General features: G+C 34.4%; 1 protein-coding gene across 1 annotated transcript in view; it reads right to left on the bottom strand.

Moving 5' to 3' along the window:
• The window catches only part of ADAMTS19 (ADAM metallopeptidase with thrombospondin type 1 motif 19), a 278057-nt gene that overhangs the window by 103098 nt on the left and 152109 nt on the right, over positions 1–22850 (bottom strand). Inside the window, exons 11-13 of the mRNA XM_067730099.1 lie at positions 9663–9764; positions 3807–3937; positions 2698–2870 (exon numbers count right to left, since the gene is read on the bottom strand). Of these exons, the coding sequence (XP_067586200.1) occupies positions 2698–2870; positions 3807–3937; positions 9663–9764 (406 nt within the window). The remainder of the gene's footprint in view (positions 1–2697; positions 2871–3806; positions 3938–9662; positions 9765–22850) is intronic.

Here is a 22850-nt window from a genome sequence, read left to right as displayed (position 1 = left end):
TGGCACAAAAACAGAAATACAGATCAATGGAACAAGAGAGAAAGCCCAGAGATAAACCCACGCACCTATGGTTAACCAATCTATGACAAAGGAGGCAAGGATATACAATGGAGAAAAGACAGTCTCTTCAATAAGTGGTGCTGGGAAAACTGGACAGCTACATGTAAAAGAATGAAATTAGAACACTCCCTAACACCATATATAAAAACAAACTCAAAATGGATTCAAGACCTAAATGTAAGACTGGACACTATAAAACTCTTAGAGGAAAACATAGGAAGAACACTCTGACATAAATCACAGCAAGATCTTTTTTGATCCACCTCTTAGAGTAATGGAAATAGACAAAAATAAACAAATGGGACCTAATGAAACTTCAAAGCTTTCGCACAGCAAAGGAAACCATAAAGAAGAAGAAAAGACAACCCTCAAATGGGAGAAAATATTTGCAAATGAATCAACAGACAAAGGATTAATCTCCAAAATATATAAACAACTCATGCAGCTCAATATTAAAAAAAGAAACAACCCAATCCAAAAATGGGCAGAAGACCTAAACAGACATTTCTCCAAAGAAGATATACAGATGGCCAGGAAGCACATGAAAAGCTGCTCAACATCACTAATTATTAGAGAAATGCAAATCAAAACTACAATGAGGTATCACCTCACACTAGTTAGAACGAGCAGCATCAGAAAAGCTACAAAGAACAAATGCTTGAGAGGGTGTGGAGAAAAGGGAACCATCTTGCACTGCTGGTGGGAATGTAAACTGATACAACCTCTATGGAGAACAGTACAGCCTTAAAAAACTAAAAATAGAATTACCATATGATCCAGCAATCCCACTACTGGGCATATACCCAGAGAAAACCATAATTCAAAAAGACACATGAACCCCAATGTTCACTGCAGCACTATTTACAATAGGTAGGTCATGGAAGCAACCTAAATGCCCATCAACAGACAAATGGATAAAGAAGAAGTGGTACATATTTACAATGGAATATTACTCAGCCATAAAAAGGAACGAAATTGGTTTATTTGCAGAGATGTGGATGGATCTAGAGATTGTCATACAGAGTGAAGTAAGTTAGAAAGAGAAAAACAAATATCATATATTAATGCATATATGTGGAATGTAGAAAAATGCTACAGATGAACCGGTTTGCAGGGAAGAAATTGAGACACAGATGTAGAGAACAAACGTATGGACACCAAAGGGGGAAAGCAGCGGGAGCTGGGGGTGGTGGTGTGATGAATTGGGATATTGGGATTGACATGTATACACTGATGCATATAAAATGGATGACTAATAAGAACCTGCTGTATAAAAAAAGAAAGAAAATAAAATGCAAAAATTAAAAAAAAAAAAGAACAGTTAGATAGCTACTACAATCATCCAGGTAAGACACTGTTGCTTATATCAGGGTGGCAGCTCTGGAGATATTGGGCAATAATCAGATTCTGGATGTATTTTAAAGATAGGGCTCATGTGACTTTACTGCTATTTTGAATGTACAGTAAAAGAGAACTAAATGGAAAATGAAGACTCCAAAGTTTGTTGGTTGAAGCATCTGGAAATAAAGAATTAACCTTTATTAAAAGGATGGTGTGAATAGAAGACTATTCTATTCTATTCTTCTTTCTATAAAGAAACAGTATGTTTGGAGGCCATGTGTGGGGGAAGAAAGCATGACATGTAGGAAGCAGTGAAACAAGGGCAATATCTGGAGCACAGAGGAAAAGACAGTGAGGTTTTATATGAGGCAGGAGACAAGAGAAGGAATCAGGCTAAAGAAGGTCTTGCTGAGCATGTCACGTTGTGAAATTTGGCCTCTACCTGAAGAGTTATGGCAAGTCTCTGAAATGCTTTAACTGGGAGATTAGAATGAGCCAATTTGCACTTTATATAAAGATCTCTAGTTCTACCTCGTGCTACCCCTTTACAGGGACACCCATCCCTCTCCCACCACCACCCCTAACTCCTGGTAACCACTCATCTATCTGTTTTCCATCTCGATACTTTTGTGGCTTCAAGAATGTTATATAAGAGGAATCATACTGTGTGAGACATTTTGAGATTGGGTTTTCCTACTCAGCATAATGCTGTGACATCCACCAGGTCATTGCATATGTTAACAGAGTGTTCTGTGTACTGTTGCATAATACCCCATGGCACAGATATACCTCAGTTTGCTAACTCTGCAGCTACTTAGAACCTTTTTGATTGTTTCCAGTGTTTGGCTATCAAAAATAAAGCTGCTGTGCCCATTTGTTTTCAGCATTTTTTTGTGGTTGCAAATTTTCATTTCTCTGAGATAAATAACCAAGACTGTGTTTTCTAAAGTGTATGCTTAGTTACTTAAAGAAACTGCCAAGCTAATTTTCAGAGTGGCTCTTCCATTTTACCTTCCTACCAGCAACGTATGAGAGATCTAGTTTCTCTTCATCCTCACCAGCATTTTGTATTGTCACCCTTTTTAAATTTATCTCATTGGTGTATAATATCTCTATATTTTTAAAATATATTTTTAGTCAGTGCTTGTGGTTATTATATGTCAGTAAAGGTAGAAAAAACAGAGCTCTGAAATACCTAGAATATAAACTGTAAAACAATATTTACCACTATTGTAAAGCACCTTGCAAACCTAGAAGTCTACATAACTAAGATGGTGGCGATCTGGTTGGTCATACCTTCATCCGTGACAGCGTGCCACTGAAGTACATGCTTTGGGTACGAAGTTCTAACACTATAGGCCTGACATTGCCAGTCTCTGAATCCAGGCAAACCTGCAGGACAAGGTGGATTCTCACATATTCTGTATTGTTTTCTGGGACCATTACAATCCCTTGCTTCAGAACCTAGCCTAGAAAAGATAGTACAAATAATCAATTTTATCTTTTTTTATGTTAACTACTCATTTAAAAAAATCAAAAGGCAATATATTAATAAGGTATAATCCTTTATATTAAATCTACTTTTGAAAAAGTGGACAGATTAAATGATTGGTAATTGGTAGGAAATCCATATGTTTATTTAAAAATATATATTTTTTCCAACCTTTGAGCCATTTAATTTCCAAAATACATGAGAAACAAAGCCCATTTGCCATGAAAATGATATAGAAGGGTAAAGGGCAGAAGTTGGGGGCAAAATAGAAAGCCTGTACTTCCCATGAAAGAGTGGGGCTAAGAATTATTAAGGAGTTGCTTCTAAGGTTTTCACATACATTCTTTAAAATCTCTTGTTGAGGAACTGGGCCACTGAATCCACACCAAAGTTAAAGCATAAAGCTGAAATGACTTTCTCCCACATTTTCCTAGGATCACTCTAGGAATGATGGAGACGAGCAAGCTGATCTTGGACGCTCCCTATCCATACACGTGCTCAGCAGGATTTCATTTCTCATCATTCTTAGCTTCTACTGACACTCATGTTGCCCTCATTCCCTCTCTTTCTGAAGTCCTATCAGCTTCCGGCTTCTCTCACAGTTCCTTTTAATGGTGACTTACTTTTTCTAACACATCTCTCCCTGCTTATTTCAACACATTTTAAAATTTGATTTGTACTCAAAACACCACTCTGTGTAGTGTTTAATTATCTGTTCTTAGAAAGTTTGGTCTTATTTTCTTCTTTGAAGGGAGATTTTACATAAAATAATTTGAGGGACTTTTCTGTTTTCCAAAGTGGAGTGAGGTTTGAGAAGTTTCTTTGGCCCCCAACATGGTTTATCAGTAAAACCTTTTAATTTCAAACTTGAAGAAAACAATGCCCTCCCCCAATCCAGGAACTTTGCGTTTACCCAGGACATTTGCGCTCTCGACTGCTGATCCCAGAACTGCAGGTTCGGCTACAGGGACTCCACATGCTCCACTCTCCAGCCACGAGTCCAGGTGCTGAGGTCCTGCTGGTACACTCTCCAGCCTTACACCACTATTCCAAAAGTTATGTCTTAGGTGAACAAATCAGGGCACAACGGAAAATCATTCACTGGCCTATAGAGTCACTGGAATTGAGATTAAATCAGGTCTGCTAAGAGCCCCAAACGTGTGGAATTGAAAAAGACCAAAAATAAGTTGACACGTGCTTATTGTCATAGTAATACACTGGTCCAGTTCTCATGTCAGATCATACAGTCTTGTCATAAGAACAGCACACAGATATTTGTACTATAGCCCTGAGAATTCAGTACTTGTGACGGAGATAGGGCAAAGAAGGAATCTGGGGTTGTACAGCCAGGAAGAAAAACTAACACATTTTAAGAAACATAACAATTTAAAAGAGAGGACCAAAAAAGCATAGGGTCAAGTATAAATATAAGAATGGTACGTAAGATATAAATGTCTTTAACTAGACTGAAGCAGACATTTTAGCAAATTTAGCAATTTTGATTTAAACTGTCAGTGATTCAGGGTACTCTCCTTGTAACTTAAAAAGAAAGAGTATGACTCAATTTTAGCACTTTCCTTTATATTGTTTTTTTTTTCCTGAAAGCTTCTGTCAAATTCAAGCATTAACATTACAGCAAATTTTCTTTCAAAAGCTGTTCATTTGAAAGACTTGAACAATTTTACTTTTTGAAATTCTATCATTTCATTTCAATTATTCTATAGGTTATTTGGTATCTATTAACTGAGAAAGACAGCAAAGAAAGAAGAGAAAGGAGTATGTTCATTCTCTTTTTTATATTTATTTTATTATTAACTTTAAACAAAAACAGCCAAAGAGGCTGTTTCTGTGGCCACCGAGGAATGGTTGCCAGGACTTTGTAGACAGATTATTATAATTTCTCTTTATTCCTGGAAAATCAGATCTATCATGATCATAGCAAACATATTAAAGGTAAAAATTAATTAAACAAAACCATGTTGGAAATAAGTAAAGATTAAAAAATTTTAGATAAATGATTGTACAGTCACAAGGGTTGAGCAATCTGATCCTTCCAGTCCTAAACGATATTTTGCACTAATGGCAACATGATTTCTAAGGGATTTTGAAGAAATTATAGCAGCTCTCTGATTCTTAGTTTTCCCATTTCAAAATGTGAACGATAATCATACTGATATTTACCTAATAGAATTTTCAGAAGTTGAATGAAACTAAGCACAATGCATAGTTCTTAGCAAAGATTTAATAAAGATTAACTATAATAAAAATACTAATAACAAATTATATATCATTATATTAATTTTATTAAGAAGTTTCCAGAAATCTCACCAAAATTCTATTCATTCTGACCTTAACTGATCTGTTTCTTTAAAACTTATTTTGATAATATGTTTTTAAATGCTGTTTTTAGAAGAGAGAATTTAAAAAACTATGCTACGTAGTTTTGTGTGAGCCCAGTTAATGTTTTTCTATGCAATAATCAGTTCCTGCAGATTTTCTCTAATAATGTCAGATTTTAAATTCAACCTTTTTTGGATTCAAGGAGTTTTATATCCAGGCTTGGGAAAAAACAAAACAAAATCTCAACAACTCAGAGTGTATTGACATGCTAAGATTGTCATTAAATAAATTGAGATTTTATATGAAGATTCAGTCTCAAAATTGCAAAAGGAGGAAAACAAACAGACCTTGTGAACACTTTTAAACAACTTACTGGTTTTAAGGATTTAATGATATTATGTCATTCATGGAAAAAAAAAAAAAATCCAGTGTGAAAGCTGTCAAACTTCAATTGGTCAAGTTGTTTTGGCCTAGGTGAAGGGTGTTTCCCTGAGTGCATATCACAGCTCCTCGCCCATTTAGCAGTAAGTTGGCATTGAAAGGCTGGGCTAGAGTTCACAGCTGACTAAAAATATTCTGGGAAAGACCCAGATCTAGAGTTGCACGTCATTTAAACTAGACACGTCTGGCAGATGAAGAGAAATGGAAACAGATATGCAAGCCAAATTTGCATACACAAATAAGTGAAATTTAAAGAAAGCATAGTATAATAGTTAAAGTTCATCCCCTTGCAGATAACCAGATCTCTGGACAAAACTAAGGAGAACCTGCTTTTCTGTCTTCTAGGTGGTGCTGTGTTTCAACACTGGGCAAAGTGTTAAATGTTTTGTTTAAACTATTATACAAAATAGTCTATTGGGTTTTACATAAAATGATCCTAATGCTGCTTTTCATGAATTTTCTAGCAGGATTTTTTGTTTCATTTGTATTTTTTAGCTTCAAAAAATTATATTATGCATGATTTAAAAAACTCAAAATTTCTCATATCAAATAATTCAGTCTGATTTATGAAAATGCTAAGGAAATATACAATATAGTTTATTTCTGGGACAGTACATGACCTAAAAAAGTTTGACTATATTTCTATTCTCTCAAATTTCTATGGGAATATGCCTAGGAAGTTGATGAAAACATCCAATTGGAAGGGGTTCATGAAGATGACAAAGGAAACATTATTCTCCAAACAAATCTTCTTGTACATACATTGTTAGATGAAAGAAGAGGAAGAAAGAAGGCAATAAACTGTTTCCATATGCAAATTTGTGACTGTAAGGATATTACATCCTTCATTTTTTCAATAAAGAACAATGGTGGTAATTTCATCCTTTAGGAACTTAGGAAAGTAAATAATTGAAATATATTATGTAGCATCCTTCAAAACAGTCTAAAATTCTAGTAAGTTGTATTTAGCTTTCCTTCCCCATCCTCCAATTCCTAGAAAATATTTTAAGTAAAAAACATACATTTCTTGGTTTAAACCAAATCATTTATCAACTCTTGGATCTTTGTTAATATAAATGTAAATACAGATGATAGTAGAGAAAAGGAGAAGAAAGAAAACACGCTGCTTTTAATTTGGAAAATGCTGTCTATAAATAGTAGATAAATCCCTATCCTCAAAATCATTTTGAATTGGGACTTCCCTGGTGGTCCAGTGGTAAAGAATCCACCTTACAATGCAGGGGACACAGGTTCGATCCCTGGTCAGGGAACTAAGATCCCACATGCCATGAGGCAACTAAGTCCACGGGCCACAACTACTGAGCTCACGCGCCTCAATGAGAGAGCCTGCGTGCCACAAACTACAAAGCCCATGCGCCTTGGAGCCTACGTGCCACAACTAGATAGAGAAAACCCGCACGCCACAACTAGACAGAAGCCCATGAGCCGCAGCGAAGAGCCCATGCGCCGCAACTAAAGACCCGACGCGGCCAAAAATAAATTAAATAAATAAATAAAATCTCTTAAAAAAATCATTTTGAGTCATAGAATTCTGGTCAGCACCTTCTCGGACTTAATTATATACTCTTAGATGAACTAGTTATACACCTAAATTAACATCACTAGAGTGTAACACATTACAAAATTCTCAGCTTTGTTTCTTGGTTTGCCATGTACTGAGCTAGCAGTGTTTAGCGCGAGGTTGCAAGCATCCAAATATTTTATCCCTACAGCCCTCAACTGCAGAGTGTTGGAAGCTATTGTCATGATGGCTCCTACAACAGCTGGAACAGATGGATAGTTGAAGAAGCCCATATGGCCTGAGGAACTGAGAAGTTCATTAGTTATTTCAATACACAAAGATTACAGAACCACTAAGAGAATATCATTAGCACAATTATAGGGAAATAAAACATTTACATTTAATGAGTAATTAAAATTTTGATTGCTGAAAAAATAAGTTTATTTTAGAGAACTAAAGAATGCAATTTATTCTCATAAATATCAGAAGAAAAAAATAGTAGAAAAATATTTAGGACACCAGATTATAAAAATGAACAGATTTTATATTGCTAATGAAGAACTAAGTAAGACAAATGGGTTGTGTGATGTGTGAAGACATGTGGCTGAATATTTGGTTATCTCTATTTATTACTGCTTTTGTGTTTCAGGGATGATGGAAATTATTGCTGGTGCAGAGTTTTATGACTCAAGCAATAAATTACTCAGCATAATACCATGAGGCTTGCCCAATATACATACATTATTGTACTTTTGTGTATAATTTAAAAATAATACAAATCCAAATTCTGACGCTCCATATAAGCTCACAGAAAACACGTTTGGCAGTCTGTAAACAACTGACTGATATTCACAGAAGTTCTCTTTCAAGGAACCATTTTCTTACAGATTATATCTAGTGATAAAATATTTCTAGTCCTTTTTTATTATTTGGGACTTAATTTGTACATTTTTCTTTTTCTCATTAAAGAAATCACAAAAGTAATATGACTACATGCTGTACATTTTTCTTTTTCTCATTAAAGAAATCACAGAAGTAATATGACTATATGCTTATGTCAAACAATCCAGAAATGTCAGGAGAAAAGTTATATTCACCCTCAGTTCCCATTGCTTTATTCCATCCATCAATTCCACATCCCTCCCAAGAATCAACTGCTAATTATAGTTTGGCGTTTATATTTTCAAACCATTTTCTATGAGTTTAAAAATATATACTCTGTGTGTATACTCACATCTGTATGCAAATTGTTTTTTTCCCTAACTCTCAAATGGTATCATATAAAGTATCAGTTTTTTCTGACATGTCTCTATACTAACTATCATGTCTTGTAGATGTTTTCAGTTTAATACATATATATTTACCTCATTCTGTTAAGAGCTACACTGGAACCATTCCTCTCCTGATGAATATTTTTGTTGTACCTCATTTCTCACCACAGCAAGTTGCATCCTGACATAAGCATGTGTGTGTGTGTGTTTGTGTGTGTACATGCACACGTGCCTATCTTTTTGCACAAGTGTAAGTATTTACTTAGGACAAAATTCTAGAAGTGGAATTGCTGGATTTCCATTTCTGTCCATTTTTCAAATTGATGTGCTTTTAAACTAGCCCTCTACATAACTTAATTTTTTTCACTAAGTAATTCACCCCAAGTAATCTTTATGTTGTTGATTGTTTTCAAATGTAATAAAAATTCATGTTCCTCAGAGGCAAGTTTTCTGATCTTACATCTAATGAGTAAAGTAATAACTGTTCTACTTTCCCTTCATAGAATAAAAATTAGAAAATTATGTAAACTATTGAATGGTTATCTTTTGATTAAATTAACTGTAATTACAAGTTTATATGGGATCTAATGCCTTAATATTCTTCAAAAGAAAATTAATTTTCAACAGCAATTGAAATGATCTGGAAATGTGTACTAGTACATTTGCATAGCCTTATGAAACACATTAGATTAAACAACTTAGACAGCCAAATGTTTACTAATCCCCCAGAATATTTTATTTATGATGCTTGAAATGACAAGGGAAAACTATACCTGGTGGCTCTCCTAAGAAAATATTTTATACTTTAAAGGATTCATTAGCTGAGTTTTACTATTTATGATTTATTTGTGAATCTTTTACTTATGTGTAATTTAATAGTAAAATATTCCATTTTTGTTAAAGTAATACATACATCCAACTCTCCACATTGTCATAATCAACAATAAAAAATTACTGCATTGGTATTTTAAAAACCCATGGATTTGCAAAAATATAAGTGTTAAAATTGAAAATAGAGGAAATGCTGAAACTTTATATATACTGAAAGTATTACACTGGTGTTAAGAAAGATACATATGTAACTGGCAGAAGAAAATGTCTTACCAGTTACACTCATAACTAGTAAGGAGAAAATGCAAGTTTCTTAAGTTTCACTTAATATTCTTATTAATTTCAGGCAGCACCAATGACTTACCTTACCAGTGTCACAATCAGTTCCATCCATTGGTGGATCTAGTTTGGTTCTGCATTCTTTTTCCCCTTCTACCTTGCACCACAACCCTGTGCAAATAACATGCTGAAAACAAGGGTATAATAACTAATAAGGGGAAGGCATCACATTTTTGAGGTTAAGTCAATAAGGTTTGAGAGAGCTCTTTTAACAGAACATCAGAAATGATTTGAAGAAAAATATACTTTAGGTACTTCTAATATTAAACTTATAATTGAAATAGTGTATGGCTTATTTATAGTGATGAGAAGACTGATAAAAATAGAAAATCTGTTTCATAAATTTAACTATTTTAAAATTACTTTAAATAAAACACATGTGATTACACAAGATTAGGTAGCTACAGCAGAAAACTGTAAGCTAAAAATCATTATTTATACCATTATATGAACCAGGCTAGAAAAATTAAAGTAATGAGCTTATGGTATGAATTTAGTGCCTCCTATCTTAAAGCCTGTCCTCACTTATGCTTTGCTGTATGCCGACAAGCCATGTTAGTACTTCATTATTTTATCACATAGCCTTGGCCCCTGATGCAATACAGAGACTCTCAGTGGGCATATTTCCCTTGTTATCAGTCATTTTTACCTCAGTATGAATAAGTTCTAGGTATCCAGAATACATTTAACTTTTTCTAGGGAAAAGTTGAGGGAACAAACAAAAAATAGTGAGATAAAACAGCATAAACACAACACTGAAAGAAGAGAACTCTATACTTGTGGCCACCCAGAGACAGATAAAGAGGCAAAACTACCACATTCTTAAGGACTTTCTATTTCTATAGGATGGCTGAAGTTTTTAGATACAAGCATGTTATTAACAAATTACACAGAAATATCAAATCCATGCGGCATACTTAAAGCGACTGGAGTAATCTATCTTGAAGATGATAGTGTGACTACCTATCCAGATATTTGGAGTAAAGGCTGGAAGAAAGCAGGTTGATAAGGACAGAACAAGTAAGTGTTGATGTGAAAGACAGTCTTGAAAGGGTGAGAAGACCAGTCAGATGGGAGGAGGCATATAAGGGTAGGGAGTAGGGAACAAGATTTTAAAGACAGAAAAACCAGATCCTGAATGCCAGGACTCCATATTTGGAGGGAAAAAGAAATCATTCAGCAGTTGACCAGCAGGTTGATAAGATAAAAAGGTTATTTTAGGGGGTTTACTCTGGCCTTGGTGTTCAAAACAAACTGAAAATCACTGTAAAGTTAAAATTAACTTACGACTCAAATCTACTAAATACTTTGGGAATCATAAATTTAAACTAAGATTTCAAGCAGGTCTATTACAACTCTTCGAATTTGTTACAACTCCCCAAATATTATTTTCCTATTCTTTCTTTCTTTAAAAATTTAGATTTCTGAAATGTTTGTAAGTTCTTGAAAATTCAATAGTCTATGGCAGGAGTGTGATATATTCTATTTACACTATTTTATGTGCTGTGACAGATAGTTTTTCTGCTTCAAAATATTTCATACAAATATATCTTATTGTATTTAGGATATGATTTAGCTTAATTTCTTTGCTTTCATTTCACATATCATTTACCAAAAATTCATCCAGGAACTAATTTTAAAGAATGCCTAAATGAAATAGCTTCTCTGCAATATTTTAGACTCTTGAAAATAAGCAGAGAGGTTAATTGTTTATTGTGTACTTTTGTGGACACATTTATATTTGAATTAATAGATATCTAACCTGAGAATTTTAGTTCCTAAAAGTTTTTATTTTTTTCTCCAAGACATTCTTGTTAATGATATTTTATAATTATGGGGTCAAATGCTGAATTTTCCACCAAAGAAGAATTTTGCTTTACTAATATTCAGTAAGGCTTAGTTGTGCTATAACATGAATTATTTTAGTCAAGTTCATTAGTTAACCAATGCATATCGAACTAACAAGCAAATCTTGTCTATGTTGTAGTTTTAAAATCATATTTTCTTGTTGAACACTGTGGTGGTCTAAATTCTGACCTTCCACCATTATCTGCTATTCAAAACAGCAGGTACTCTAACTGATTCTCACTTGAGGCACTGAGAGCATAAAAGCAAACCTGGCAGCTTTTCAAGATAAGCACAGTCATACAGAATATATCTCTCATAGAGGAGATCTCTTTACCCTTTATGTTCTACAGTTCTGGGAGTCTCTTGGTAAGTAAATTAGAGCCTCATTCTGAAAGATAGCTCAGATTCAGGATTCAAACCAAACTGTAAAAAGTAAAGCAATAAAATAGTGAAGAAATGGAATGGGCTGTTTTCTCCTTGAGAAGTGCAACATCTCAGATGTGTGATGTTAGAGCTATGTAATACCAAGCCCTTTCTTAAGAGGAGCAGGACTGGGTATTTTGTTAGAACCAAACACTCTGTATGTTACACAGGCCAGAGTCAAACCTTCTTTTCAACTTAATTACTGAAATCACTTACTATGTCAATTAAGAAAAGAACTTCAAAACTTAAAATGCTGTGTACAGGAATCCAGGACAGAAATGTACAACTCAGCATTCCTTGTAAACTAATAAAAATAATACAACATTCCTTTTTTATTCCTCTATAATAAGAAATGACCCTTAAAAGCATATATAAATTTGGATGTTTATCTCAAGAAGCCTTTTAAAAAGTTTATATGAAAAAAAATATTTTCAATGGAAAAATTTAAATGGACATGGATTAACTGTCCATGTATAGATATCATAAAATTTATCTTCAAAGACAACCTGTGTCCATGTCTTTCTTTATAGCAAATAGTTCCATTAAGATGTTTTGAATTTTATGTTAAAATAAAAAAATCTTAAGTGCATATGCATGGAAGTAGCAATTAAATCTCAGACATGTAACTCCTTGTTCATCCATAAATTATCTTTCAAACTACAATCTCAATAATGTAACATTTGATTGCAAGTGTAATTCAGTATGGAATAATATTTTCAAAAACAATCTTTTCTATCACAGAACAGCTTGGTATTATTAAGGATGGAAGAGGAAAAAAGTAAGGGAGAGAGAAAGAGAGGTATTAAAAAAATAGAATACAAAGACTCAAAAGAAATTTAAAAAACTGAAATCTAGTTTTTTATGAATAACTAATAAAATTGAAAATCAAGAAAAAAAGAGAAGGCAAAAATAAACACTATTAGGAATAAAAAATGAAGGCATAACTACAGATGACATAAAGTTTAAACAGAAGTAGGAAGACATTATGAACAACTTTATGCCAAAAAACTTTAGAATGAATATGAAATGGAAAAATATTTTTAAAAAATTTACAAAAAACTTGCTAAGGGCTTCCCTGGTGGCGCAGTGGTTAAGAGTCTGCCTGCAGATGCAGGGGACACGGGTTCGTGCCCCGGTCCGGGAAGATCCCACATGCCACGGAGCGGCTAGGCCCGTGAGCCATGGCCGCTGAACCTGCACGTCCGGAGCCTCCGCAACGGGAGAGGCCACAACAGTGAGACGCACGCTTACCGCAAAAAAACAAACAAACAAACAAAAAAACCCCCAAAAAACTTGCTAAAATGGACCTAAGAAGAAATAGAAAAGCTGAAACTATTGCCTAACCATAGAATAATTAAAAGTAACTGTTAAAAATCTTCCCACAATGAATACATCTGACCCAAAAACTTAAATTGTCAATTTACATAAACTGTCTAGAGAACAGAAAAAGAAGCAATATTCCTAAACACACTTTATGATACTCAAACCAGAGAGGAGTTTTAAAAGAAAATGAAAATAGTGATCAACCTCATTTACAAACTTAGATTTAAATATTCTACACAATTTTTAACAGACGGAATCCAGCAATCCATGAAAAAAGGTAGTGTACCATCATGATCATGTTGAGTTTTTCTTGGAATGCAAGGCTACTATAATATTAGAGATTTGATTAACATAATCAAGCACATCAAAAACTTCAAACTCTATGATTTTTGTATCTCTAGATACAAAGCTTGTGACACAATTCAACATCCATTCATTTAAAAAAAGTCAGCAAACTAACCACTGAGAACACATCTTCAAAATTAATGGACCTCTGGACATCTATAAAAATCTACAGCAAACATCGTTAAAATGCCATGAAATGCTGAAAGTTTCCTTTTAAGATTAGGAAAATAGCAAAGATGGCATCTTGGCACAAACATAAAAAATGTGAATACGTGATGTATTAATAGTGGTAAGAGGAAAAAAATAACTGTCAATCTAGAGTCCTGAACTCAGCTAAAATTTTATTCAAGACTGAAGGTTAAATAAAGACTCTTTCAAGGAAACAAAAACTGAGTGTTTACCACCAACAGATCTTCCCAAAAGGAACTTCTAAATTGTGTATTTCAAGAAGAATATGACCTCATAGGAAAGGGCTGAAAAGCACTTGTGATCAAAGAACCTGACAAAAGTGAGGATAAATCTAAATAAACATTGATTACATAAAGCAATAATAATTGGACTTTAGCCATTATTATTAACCTTTTTAATGGGAAGAAATACTAAAAATCTAGCACATTTACATCTCAAAAACTTTATCCCTTAGCAGAAACGATTTGACCACTGACAGTTAAATATTTAAATTTGATGTCTTCTCTTTTACCTCCTTCACTCCATATACTTTATGACTGCTAGAGGTAGGTGTTGAGTAACAGACATGGGAAGAAAAATGTAGTCTATGCATAGCCAACAAATGAAGCAGCATGATGCAAAGTATCCCTCAATAGAACACATCTTAGAGTGTTAAAGAAAATCAAGGAGTATGAAGAAATTTAGAGAAAGGAGAACTGTCAATACCTAGTTAATGAAGCCCCAAAGAAAAGAAAAAAAAGTGGGAAGGAACTATTTGAAATATTTGAAAGAAAAATGATCCAGAATTTCCTTGTGTGAAAGAGAAATATATTCCTCTTCTGGAATGGTGGAATAAGTTCCCAGAAGACCAACCCTCTGGCAGCTAACAACCATAAACTGTGGAACAAATGCAAAAAACAACTTCCTGGTGGTTCTGGAACGTGAACAAAGGCAGGTAAATTGTTTAGGGGAGCTGACTGGTGTAAGTTGAGTTCACCATCTTTGTGGCTTTGACCTGATAGTGGTTTGTGGTCATGGTATGACACAATGGCTAAAGCAACATATGCCATTTTTTAGACTCATGAAGACAGAAACTGATGTAGTCAAAGCTGCCAAAACCTGAAGGGACAATCCCAAAAGGAAGAGAGTCAGAGAAGTTTAGGTCTTTAGGTGGCACCTGTACCATACATGCAAGGGACACACCCCAAATAGCCCAGATAAGGAAAGAGTGAGCTGATCCAACATATGAAGTGTTATCCACAGTAGGCAAGATAGTTTCCAGTTTGAGTCTAACAAACTTAATTCCCTGTGAAAACAAAAACCAAAACACTATTTGGAGGAATATAACAGAATCCAGAGTATCTGCTGCAACAGGAGTCAGCTAACTCTTTCTGTAAAGTGCCAAATAGTATACAGTTTAGGCTTGTGGGCCACACGATCTCTGTTGCAACTATTCATCACTGTCATTGTAGTTTGAAGGCAGCCAAAGAGAACATGTGAACAAATGGGGATGACTGTGTGCTAGTAAAACTTTATTTACAAAAATAGGCAGCCAGTCCCTACTCCATTGTTTGCAAAAAATTAATGTATTAATATATAATATGTTAATGTATTAATACTGTAGAATAAAAACATATGTGTACACAAATAATCATTCACAAATCTTCTGAGTAGGCTTACTCATAATAGCTAACATCCCAGGTGTCTACTAAGAGGTGAATTGATAAACAAAACAGTATATACCAGTGGAATACTATGCATCAAGAAAAAAGAACTAATTACTCATACACATAAAAAGATACAAAGAATGTCTGACTTTTGAATGCAGAGGAAAATTTGGTTTCTCCAATGTAAAGTAGGAGAGGAGAACAAGAGTAAAAAGTAGAGCATAGGGCTTCCCTGGTGGCGCAGTGGTTGAGAGTCCGCCTGCTGATGAAGGGGACACGGGTTCATGCCCCAGTCCGGGAGGATCCCACATGCTGCGGAGTGGCTAGGCCCGTGAGCCATGGCTGCTGAGCCTGTGCATCCGGAGCCTGTGCTCCGCAATGGGAGGGGCCACAACAGTGAGAGGCCCACGTACCGCAAAAAAAAAAAAATAAAGTAGAGCATAAATAAGAAAAACAAACACAAAATAAGCTGACAATAAAAATCCTAAAAAACATTAATTTAAATCAATGTAAAAAATGTTAAACTAGCTGATGAAAAAACCAAAAAATGGTTACATTGGTTTAAACAGAAAAATATAAAATCTAGCAATTGCTCTTCTCTAGTAAACATACCCATCTATCCATACCCATATTTGTATTTATGTTTTATTGGAAAGGTTGAAGATAAAGATGTGACAAATATTAGCCAGGATAATGGTTTTAATGCCAGAGAAAACAGATTTTAAGACACAAGTCATAAAAAATGCAGAAGAGAAAAACAGATCAACAGATGAAAAACCATAAATATGTATGCACCTATAATATAATTCAACATTATATAAGGTAATAGCTGACAGAAATACAGGGAAAAATAAATAAATCAGTAATTTGAGTGGGATATTTTAACACGTCTGTCAGTTACTAATGGATCAATCAAACCAAATAAGCAAACAGATATTTTGAATAATAATATACTTCATCTATAGTGACAGATAATGAACTTCAAAAACCACACATTCTTCAGCTGAAGACCTAAATACACATTTCTCCAAAGAAGATATACAGATGGCCAACAGGCACATGAAAAGATGCTTAATAGCTAATTAGTAGAGAAATGCAAATCAAAACTACAATGAGGTATCACCTCACACCGGTCAGAATGGCCATCATCAAAAAGTCTACAAATAATAACTGGTGGAGAGGGTGTGGAGAAAAAGGAACCCTTTTACACTGTTGGTGAGAATGTAACTTGGTGTAGCCACTATGGAAAACAGTATGGAGGTTCCTTAAAAAACTAAAAATAGAGTTATCATATGATCCAGAAATCCCATTCCTGGGCACATATCCGGAAAAAACTCTAATTTGAAAAGTTACATGCACCCCAATGTTCATAGCAGTACTATTTACAATAGCCAGGACATGGAAGCAACCTGAATATCAATTGACAGATGACTGGATGTAGAAGATGTGGTGTGTGTATGTGTGTGCGCACGTTTGTGTATATATACATATATAAATATATATATATATATATGATGGAATATTATTCAGCCATAAAAAAGAATGAAATAATGCCATTTGTGGCAACATGGATGGACCTACAGACTATCATATTAAGTGAAGTAAGTCAGACAGAGAAAGATAAATATCATATGACATCACTCATATGTGGAATCTAAAAAAATGACACAAATGAACTTATTTACAAAATAGAAAGAAAACAAACTTATGTTTACCAAAGGGGAAAGAGGGGAAGGGATAAATCGGGAGTTTGGGTTTAGTGGATACACACTACTCCATATGAAATAGAGAAACAACAAGGACCTACTGTATAGCACAGGGAACTATATTCAATATCTTGTAATAACTATAATGGAAAGGAATCTGAAAAAGAATATATATATATATATACATACACACACACAAAAAAACAAAACAAAAACAGCACAACTTAATTGGAGAACTTGATGGATTCAACCACTTCAAAATTTTAAAATGACATTGTATAAAAAGTTAACACACAATGACATACTTTAAGGAAGTGTCACCTACAATACAGAATATAGAAAGAACTCCTGCAAATCAGCAAGAAAAACAGAAAGTTTAAAAAATGGGCAAAATGTAAATAGGCAATTTACAAAGATAGAGATAAAATAAATAAATAAAAGATAAAAAGATAAAAAAAATAAAAGCCCACGTCAATAAGAAGGCGTGAAAAAAAATTAGTCCTAAGGAAAAAAATTAAGGAGCTAGATTATCTAGACAAATAATATGCCATCAAACTCATGTGCTCACATACCGTGTAGGACTAAAGCTCAAAGAATAGGATGAAGCTTTGATTAGATGGCAAAACAGGCAGGCTCAATTCCTGGTAGCTTTAATCCACCATAACTTTATTGATCTTATAGGAAGAAAGGACAATAAAAATCTTCAACTTCACCAATCTTAACAACATGATTTATCAATGATACTGTATTAGTTGCCCAAACAACTACTTTCCATCAAGGGATATTTCATGCTTTTTTAGTCCTAACTCCTATTGCCTCTGGAATTTCACAATGCCAAATCACAGAGACGCAATATTCTAGAATTCTTCATAAGGTACTCATTTCAATGCCAGCGTGTTCATTAGATCAAATGAGAGATTTTAGAAGTCCTACATACTCTGATATATTAAGTCGATATAAGAGAAATGTAAAACTGGAACTTTACGTGGTACTTTCACTTTAAGTCATCATATGATTCAATTACACTAGAAAGTTTTCGATACAATATATGTATGCAACTCACATTGTGCCTAGTCCAAAACCAAAGGCAGAACCTTAAGTTTCCTGGAGGTCTTCATTTTTTTTTTTTTTTTTTTTTTAAGCAAACTTCCTTCTCATTCAAATAATGTAACTCTCAAGCAGCCACTTCTTATTGATTCTAAGGAAACATCCATACCTCTGTATTCTTAGCCAGGCTAAGTAATTTCAGGCAGCTAGTAAGATAACTTGATGCAGTTGTAGCTGGCTCAGCCACAAGATGCCAGATGGCCTAGAGGCACCAAATGCTTAGGACTTAGGAATAAGGTCATCCGAGAAGTTAGCATATTCATACAGAAGAGTGAGCAATTATTGCTGAGGGTCAAGATGTTTCACAAACATCTCTACAGCTATGCCTTTAAACATTTTGCAGATGTAAGCTGCTATCCTAAGGGTAAATTTATATCATTAATTAGATCAGCATGTACATAATGTTGGAGTCCCTAGTGCTTGTATATAACTATTTGTCAGTAAGAATGGAAGAGCAATATCTAATTCAAATACTATGGGCCAACTACCATTGTCTCATATTGTACCAGAAACACACACGTTGAAAAGTTGCTGCAAATCCTTACTCCATGCAGCTCAACACTTATTTATAACTGAATGGAGATATAAGATGGACATACGGATGCCTGATTAACTCATGTGCAAGCTGTGAAACATAAGCTACATACCCTTATAGGTTGTTATTTATGGAGCCATTGAATTAATATTTTAGATGGTTATCTTCATATTTTCTGGACATATTATATATCTAAGAATCAACTATTTCTATGAGTAAAATTTTAGAGTTATTATTCCATCATTCAGTTGATTCACTTATTAAGTTAACAAATACTTATTGAGCACTCTTTTAGGTGCCAGAGGTACAGTGATAAAAAGGACTGACAACTCTTTTGATGTTATGGAGCTTGCCTTCTAGGAGGTTCGTTTTGTATAAAGTCTAGATGACAGACTGGTAGATATGGCGACTTCACGTGTATCCCCTTCAAAGTGTACGTGAGTGGCTTAACGCGCTGAACTATTCTATCTTCTACACTTATAACTACTTCCCCTTATAGTTTTAATTTCTACTTCCTTACCCTCAGGTGTTCAGGGATGTCAAGAAAGCATCAAGTAATAGTGTCCCAAACCCAGTGGGAAAAACATAGCAATTGCATATTCTCAGACTTCATTTTACTCCCCTTGTCTTCAGCTTTTGGAATTTCTAATCATTTCCACTTTGAAAAATGTCTTCACTTAGCCTCCAAGATCTTACTTTCTCTTGGTTCGATTCCTACCAATAGACTTCTTCAGAGTTTTAATTGTTGCTTCCTCCTTATTTTCCTAACCTCTAAATATTGTAGTGATTAAGTTCTCACTCTTCGAATTTTTCCTCTTCTAACTCATTTCCTAGTGTCATCATTTAATATCATGTCTTCAGTATCTCCTACTTGTTGAGGACTTCAAGATAGATATCTATTCTGGACCTACAAACATCTCTAGTTGGATGTCCAACTGACATCTTAAACTTAAAATATGAACCTAACTCCATGCCAGTGCATTTGCTTTCTGTTTCTTCTTGCTACATTTTTCCCAAGATAAATGCATGGCTGGCTACCGAATTTCCTTCAGATTTCTAAACAAATGTCACTTGATTTAGGAAGCCTTCCCAGATCATCCTGTATAAAATAGCACCATTCCTACCCTCCCATCCCTGGTTGTATTCCCTGTCTTTGTTACCTGAACTTATACTTCTCCAAAACACTTATTACTAACTGACATATTATATATGTATGTACTTATTGTCTGTTTCCCCAGCTAAAATTAAGCTCCATGAAGCTGGGGGTTACTTCCTACTGTGTTATTAGTACACAGAACAGCACCTGGAAAGTAGCTGGAACTCAATAAATATTTATCAAATCAGTGACTGAATTTTTAAATAATCTCTTCTGTGGCTCTATCTACCTATTTACCTACCTACCTACCTACCTAATTTCTATGCTTTGCAAGCTGCACTGATTTGGGATGGAAATGATGATTTTTCAAGGTGGCATCAGAATGCTGTTTTGGATTTTAGAATGAAAGAAGTCCAGCCTCTGAGCCCTAAGAGACTTCGAAAGATAACATAGCTCCATTTCTTGTTCTATAGAGTGTGGCTTACAAAGAAAAAGAGTTTTGACTAAGGTTACACAACTAATGAGAGGCAGAACCACTGTTAGAGCCCAGGCTTCACGCCTTTCCAGCCCGTGCTCTCCAACCAAACCCCTATTAGGAGGCATTGCTTCTCCTTGGCTGCCCACAGCAGCCCAATCCTTTCTGGCATTATTTTAAAATTGTCCTTAATGAAGATTACACACAGATAGAACTAGAGAAAAATCTGGTTTTATGAATAAAAATGTCACATATAGATAATTTCAGGGGAAAAAAGGAGAACATTTCTGGATACTTAAGACCTAAAACTTAATTCTGTTTGTGCAAAATGCCTAGTTTAAAACAAGGCAACAATCTAGGATATTAAGAAACGGATTTAATATCCCCTAACAAATAGTTATACTTTCAGAGGTGGAGAAAAAATCCATGCAGGTAGGTTAGTGAGAAACAACCATATAAATAGAGCAAATAGCCTAAAAAAGTTTTAAAAATCAATTAAAATATTTCTTGACCCTGATGGTGTAGGTGCTGTAAGGGATAAAGCAAATTCAGTCTAAACACAGGATCTGCTCTAAGGTTTTTCCCACACAAAGACACAAAGTAAAGAAGTTTGGATTCCATAAGAAGCAGTAGAGCATAGTGGTTACATATACTCTATTCTTTGGATTTGCATCTAACACTCCCTCTGCATAGATGTAATAACTTAATTGTGTTATTTAACTTCTACAGGCCTCAAACTGTTGATCTGTAAAACAGGATTAAATATCAACTATGGCATATAATTGTTATAAGAATCAAAATAGGTCATAAATCTAAATGATTTACACACTGTGGCATCCATTTTAGAGTTCAAAATATTGTGGAATGGTACTAGTAAAATTTAACTGCAATATATAATTTAAAATAATTTCTAAAATTTTTAAAAATAGTATTTATGAAAAATGATCTGAAATTTACCAAAATCACTTTTGTAGTTGATCATTTGCTGAGTTTTTCTAACACTTGGGGTACTTCATAAAATATGAACAATTTTCATTGATCAAGTCTATCAATTTTCTGTACTACATGAACTGAAACCATCTCCTATGCAATAGTATGATAGTAATCATAGGCAGCCTACTCTGTTTTCCAAAACATGATAATTTCAGCATGTAGATGTGTTTACCTACAAAACCAAACTTGTGGACCTCAAAACATTCATTTTACCATGACGATTTAAGAAAGAAGATTGTGACCCAATTTTTGATTGTCTAAAAGTCCTTGGAGATGAGAGTAGATTGAACAAGATTGGTAGATGAGATCAGAGAGGTATTAGGACAGATAATACAAAGTCAACCTGGCTACTGCTGTAATTATCACACCCAATGCTAAGCTCCAAGGATCCATTGGTCTGCCACATGTGAACCCTTGGGTGTCCAGTCACAATCACACACCTGTATCAGTTCCTCTTGAGGTCTAATATTGCCAGATGAGTATTACAGTCTATATATTCTTTCACATTTAATGGAGCTCCAACTTCTTCATACATTCACTTATTTTAATCTTAAGTCAAATATTCACTGAGTGCCTACCATGTGCTAGCCATTGGACTAGGTGCTGGAGAAACACTCTGCCCTCCTGGAGCTTACACACTAGGGTGGGAAATTAATAAGAGGAAAGTAACAAACAAGTGAATAACTCCTTTGATAAGAACAACGAAGCAGAGAGAGCATATGTCATAATGCTGTATAACCTTTTCCTTATAATGAATTTTAATTATTCTGCCAGTAATCCAAGACAGCATTATCTTCAACAAAGCCAAACTCCTTTGAGGCAATCACAGAAACTTAGGTACAGTGAAATACAGCTCTCAATTCACTCTAAGCATGAATATCAGTTGAAGCCTGAAATACAAAGTGTGCGCGAGTATGTGTATTGGAAAGAGGTAGGAAGAAATGGGCAGCTAGGGGATGAGCTTCAGGAAGACAGAAGAAAAGAAAAAAGGAAGGGTAAATAGAGCTAAATTCTTACATCAATTATGAAGGTCATTTTGCTCAATCTTTCAGATTTTAGATTTTTCTAAAATGGGACAATTGGCCTCTCAGAGTAACTAGTGACTGAATACTAATATAAAGACACTGCTTAGTTCACCATCAGACGTTTACCCTTTTCCTTTAGTTTAACTATTTAGAAATGTACTCTCTAATTTTTATTCCTATAGAACATATTTTTAACAATTTATTTTCAGAGTTACAAGATATAATCCTTCCTCCAAAATTACATGTTCATATATCATTTTTACGACATTTTCACCCGGTTACCTACCATGTAAGCAAGTAAGAGATTTAAAACAAAAGCAACGAACTGGCATAATGCAAAGACTTTTCTGACTTCAGTGCCATTTTTGAAGTAGAAATTCTTGGGTCATTCCTTCCTGGCTTTAATTAAATACCGACACCTATTTCTATCACTTTCAAAATGTTAGGGGGAAAATGCAGAAACCTTTTCTTAGAAAATCCTTCTTTCCAATACTGGGATGCT

Source organism: Pseudorca crassidens, chromosome 3 (genome assembly GCF_039906515.1).
Source record: "Pseudorca crassidens isolate mPseCra1 chromosome 3, mPseCra1.hap1, whole genome shotgun sequence".
In the NCBI taxonomy this organism is placed as follows: Eukaryota; Metazoa; Chordata; class Mammalia; order Artiodactyla; family Delphinidae; genus Pseudorca; species Pseudorca crassidens.
Note: the sequence above shows the minus strand (reverse complement) of the source record. Positions and strands in the feature narration are given on the sequence as shown.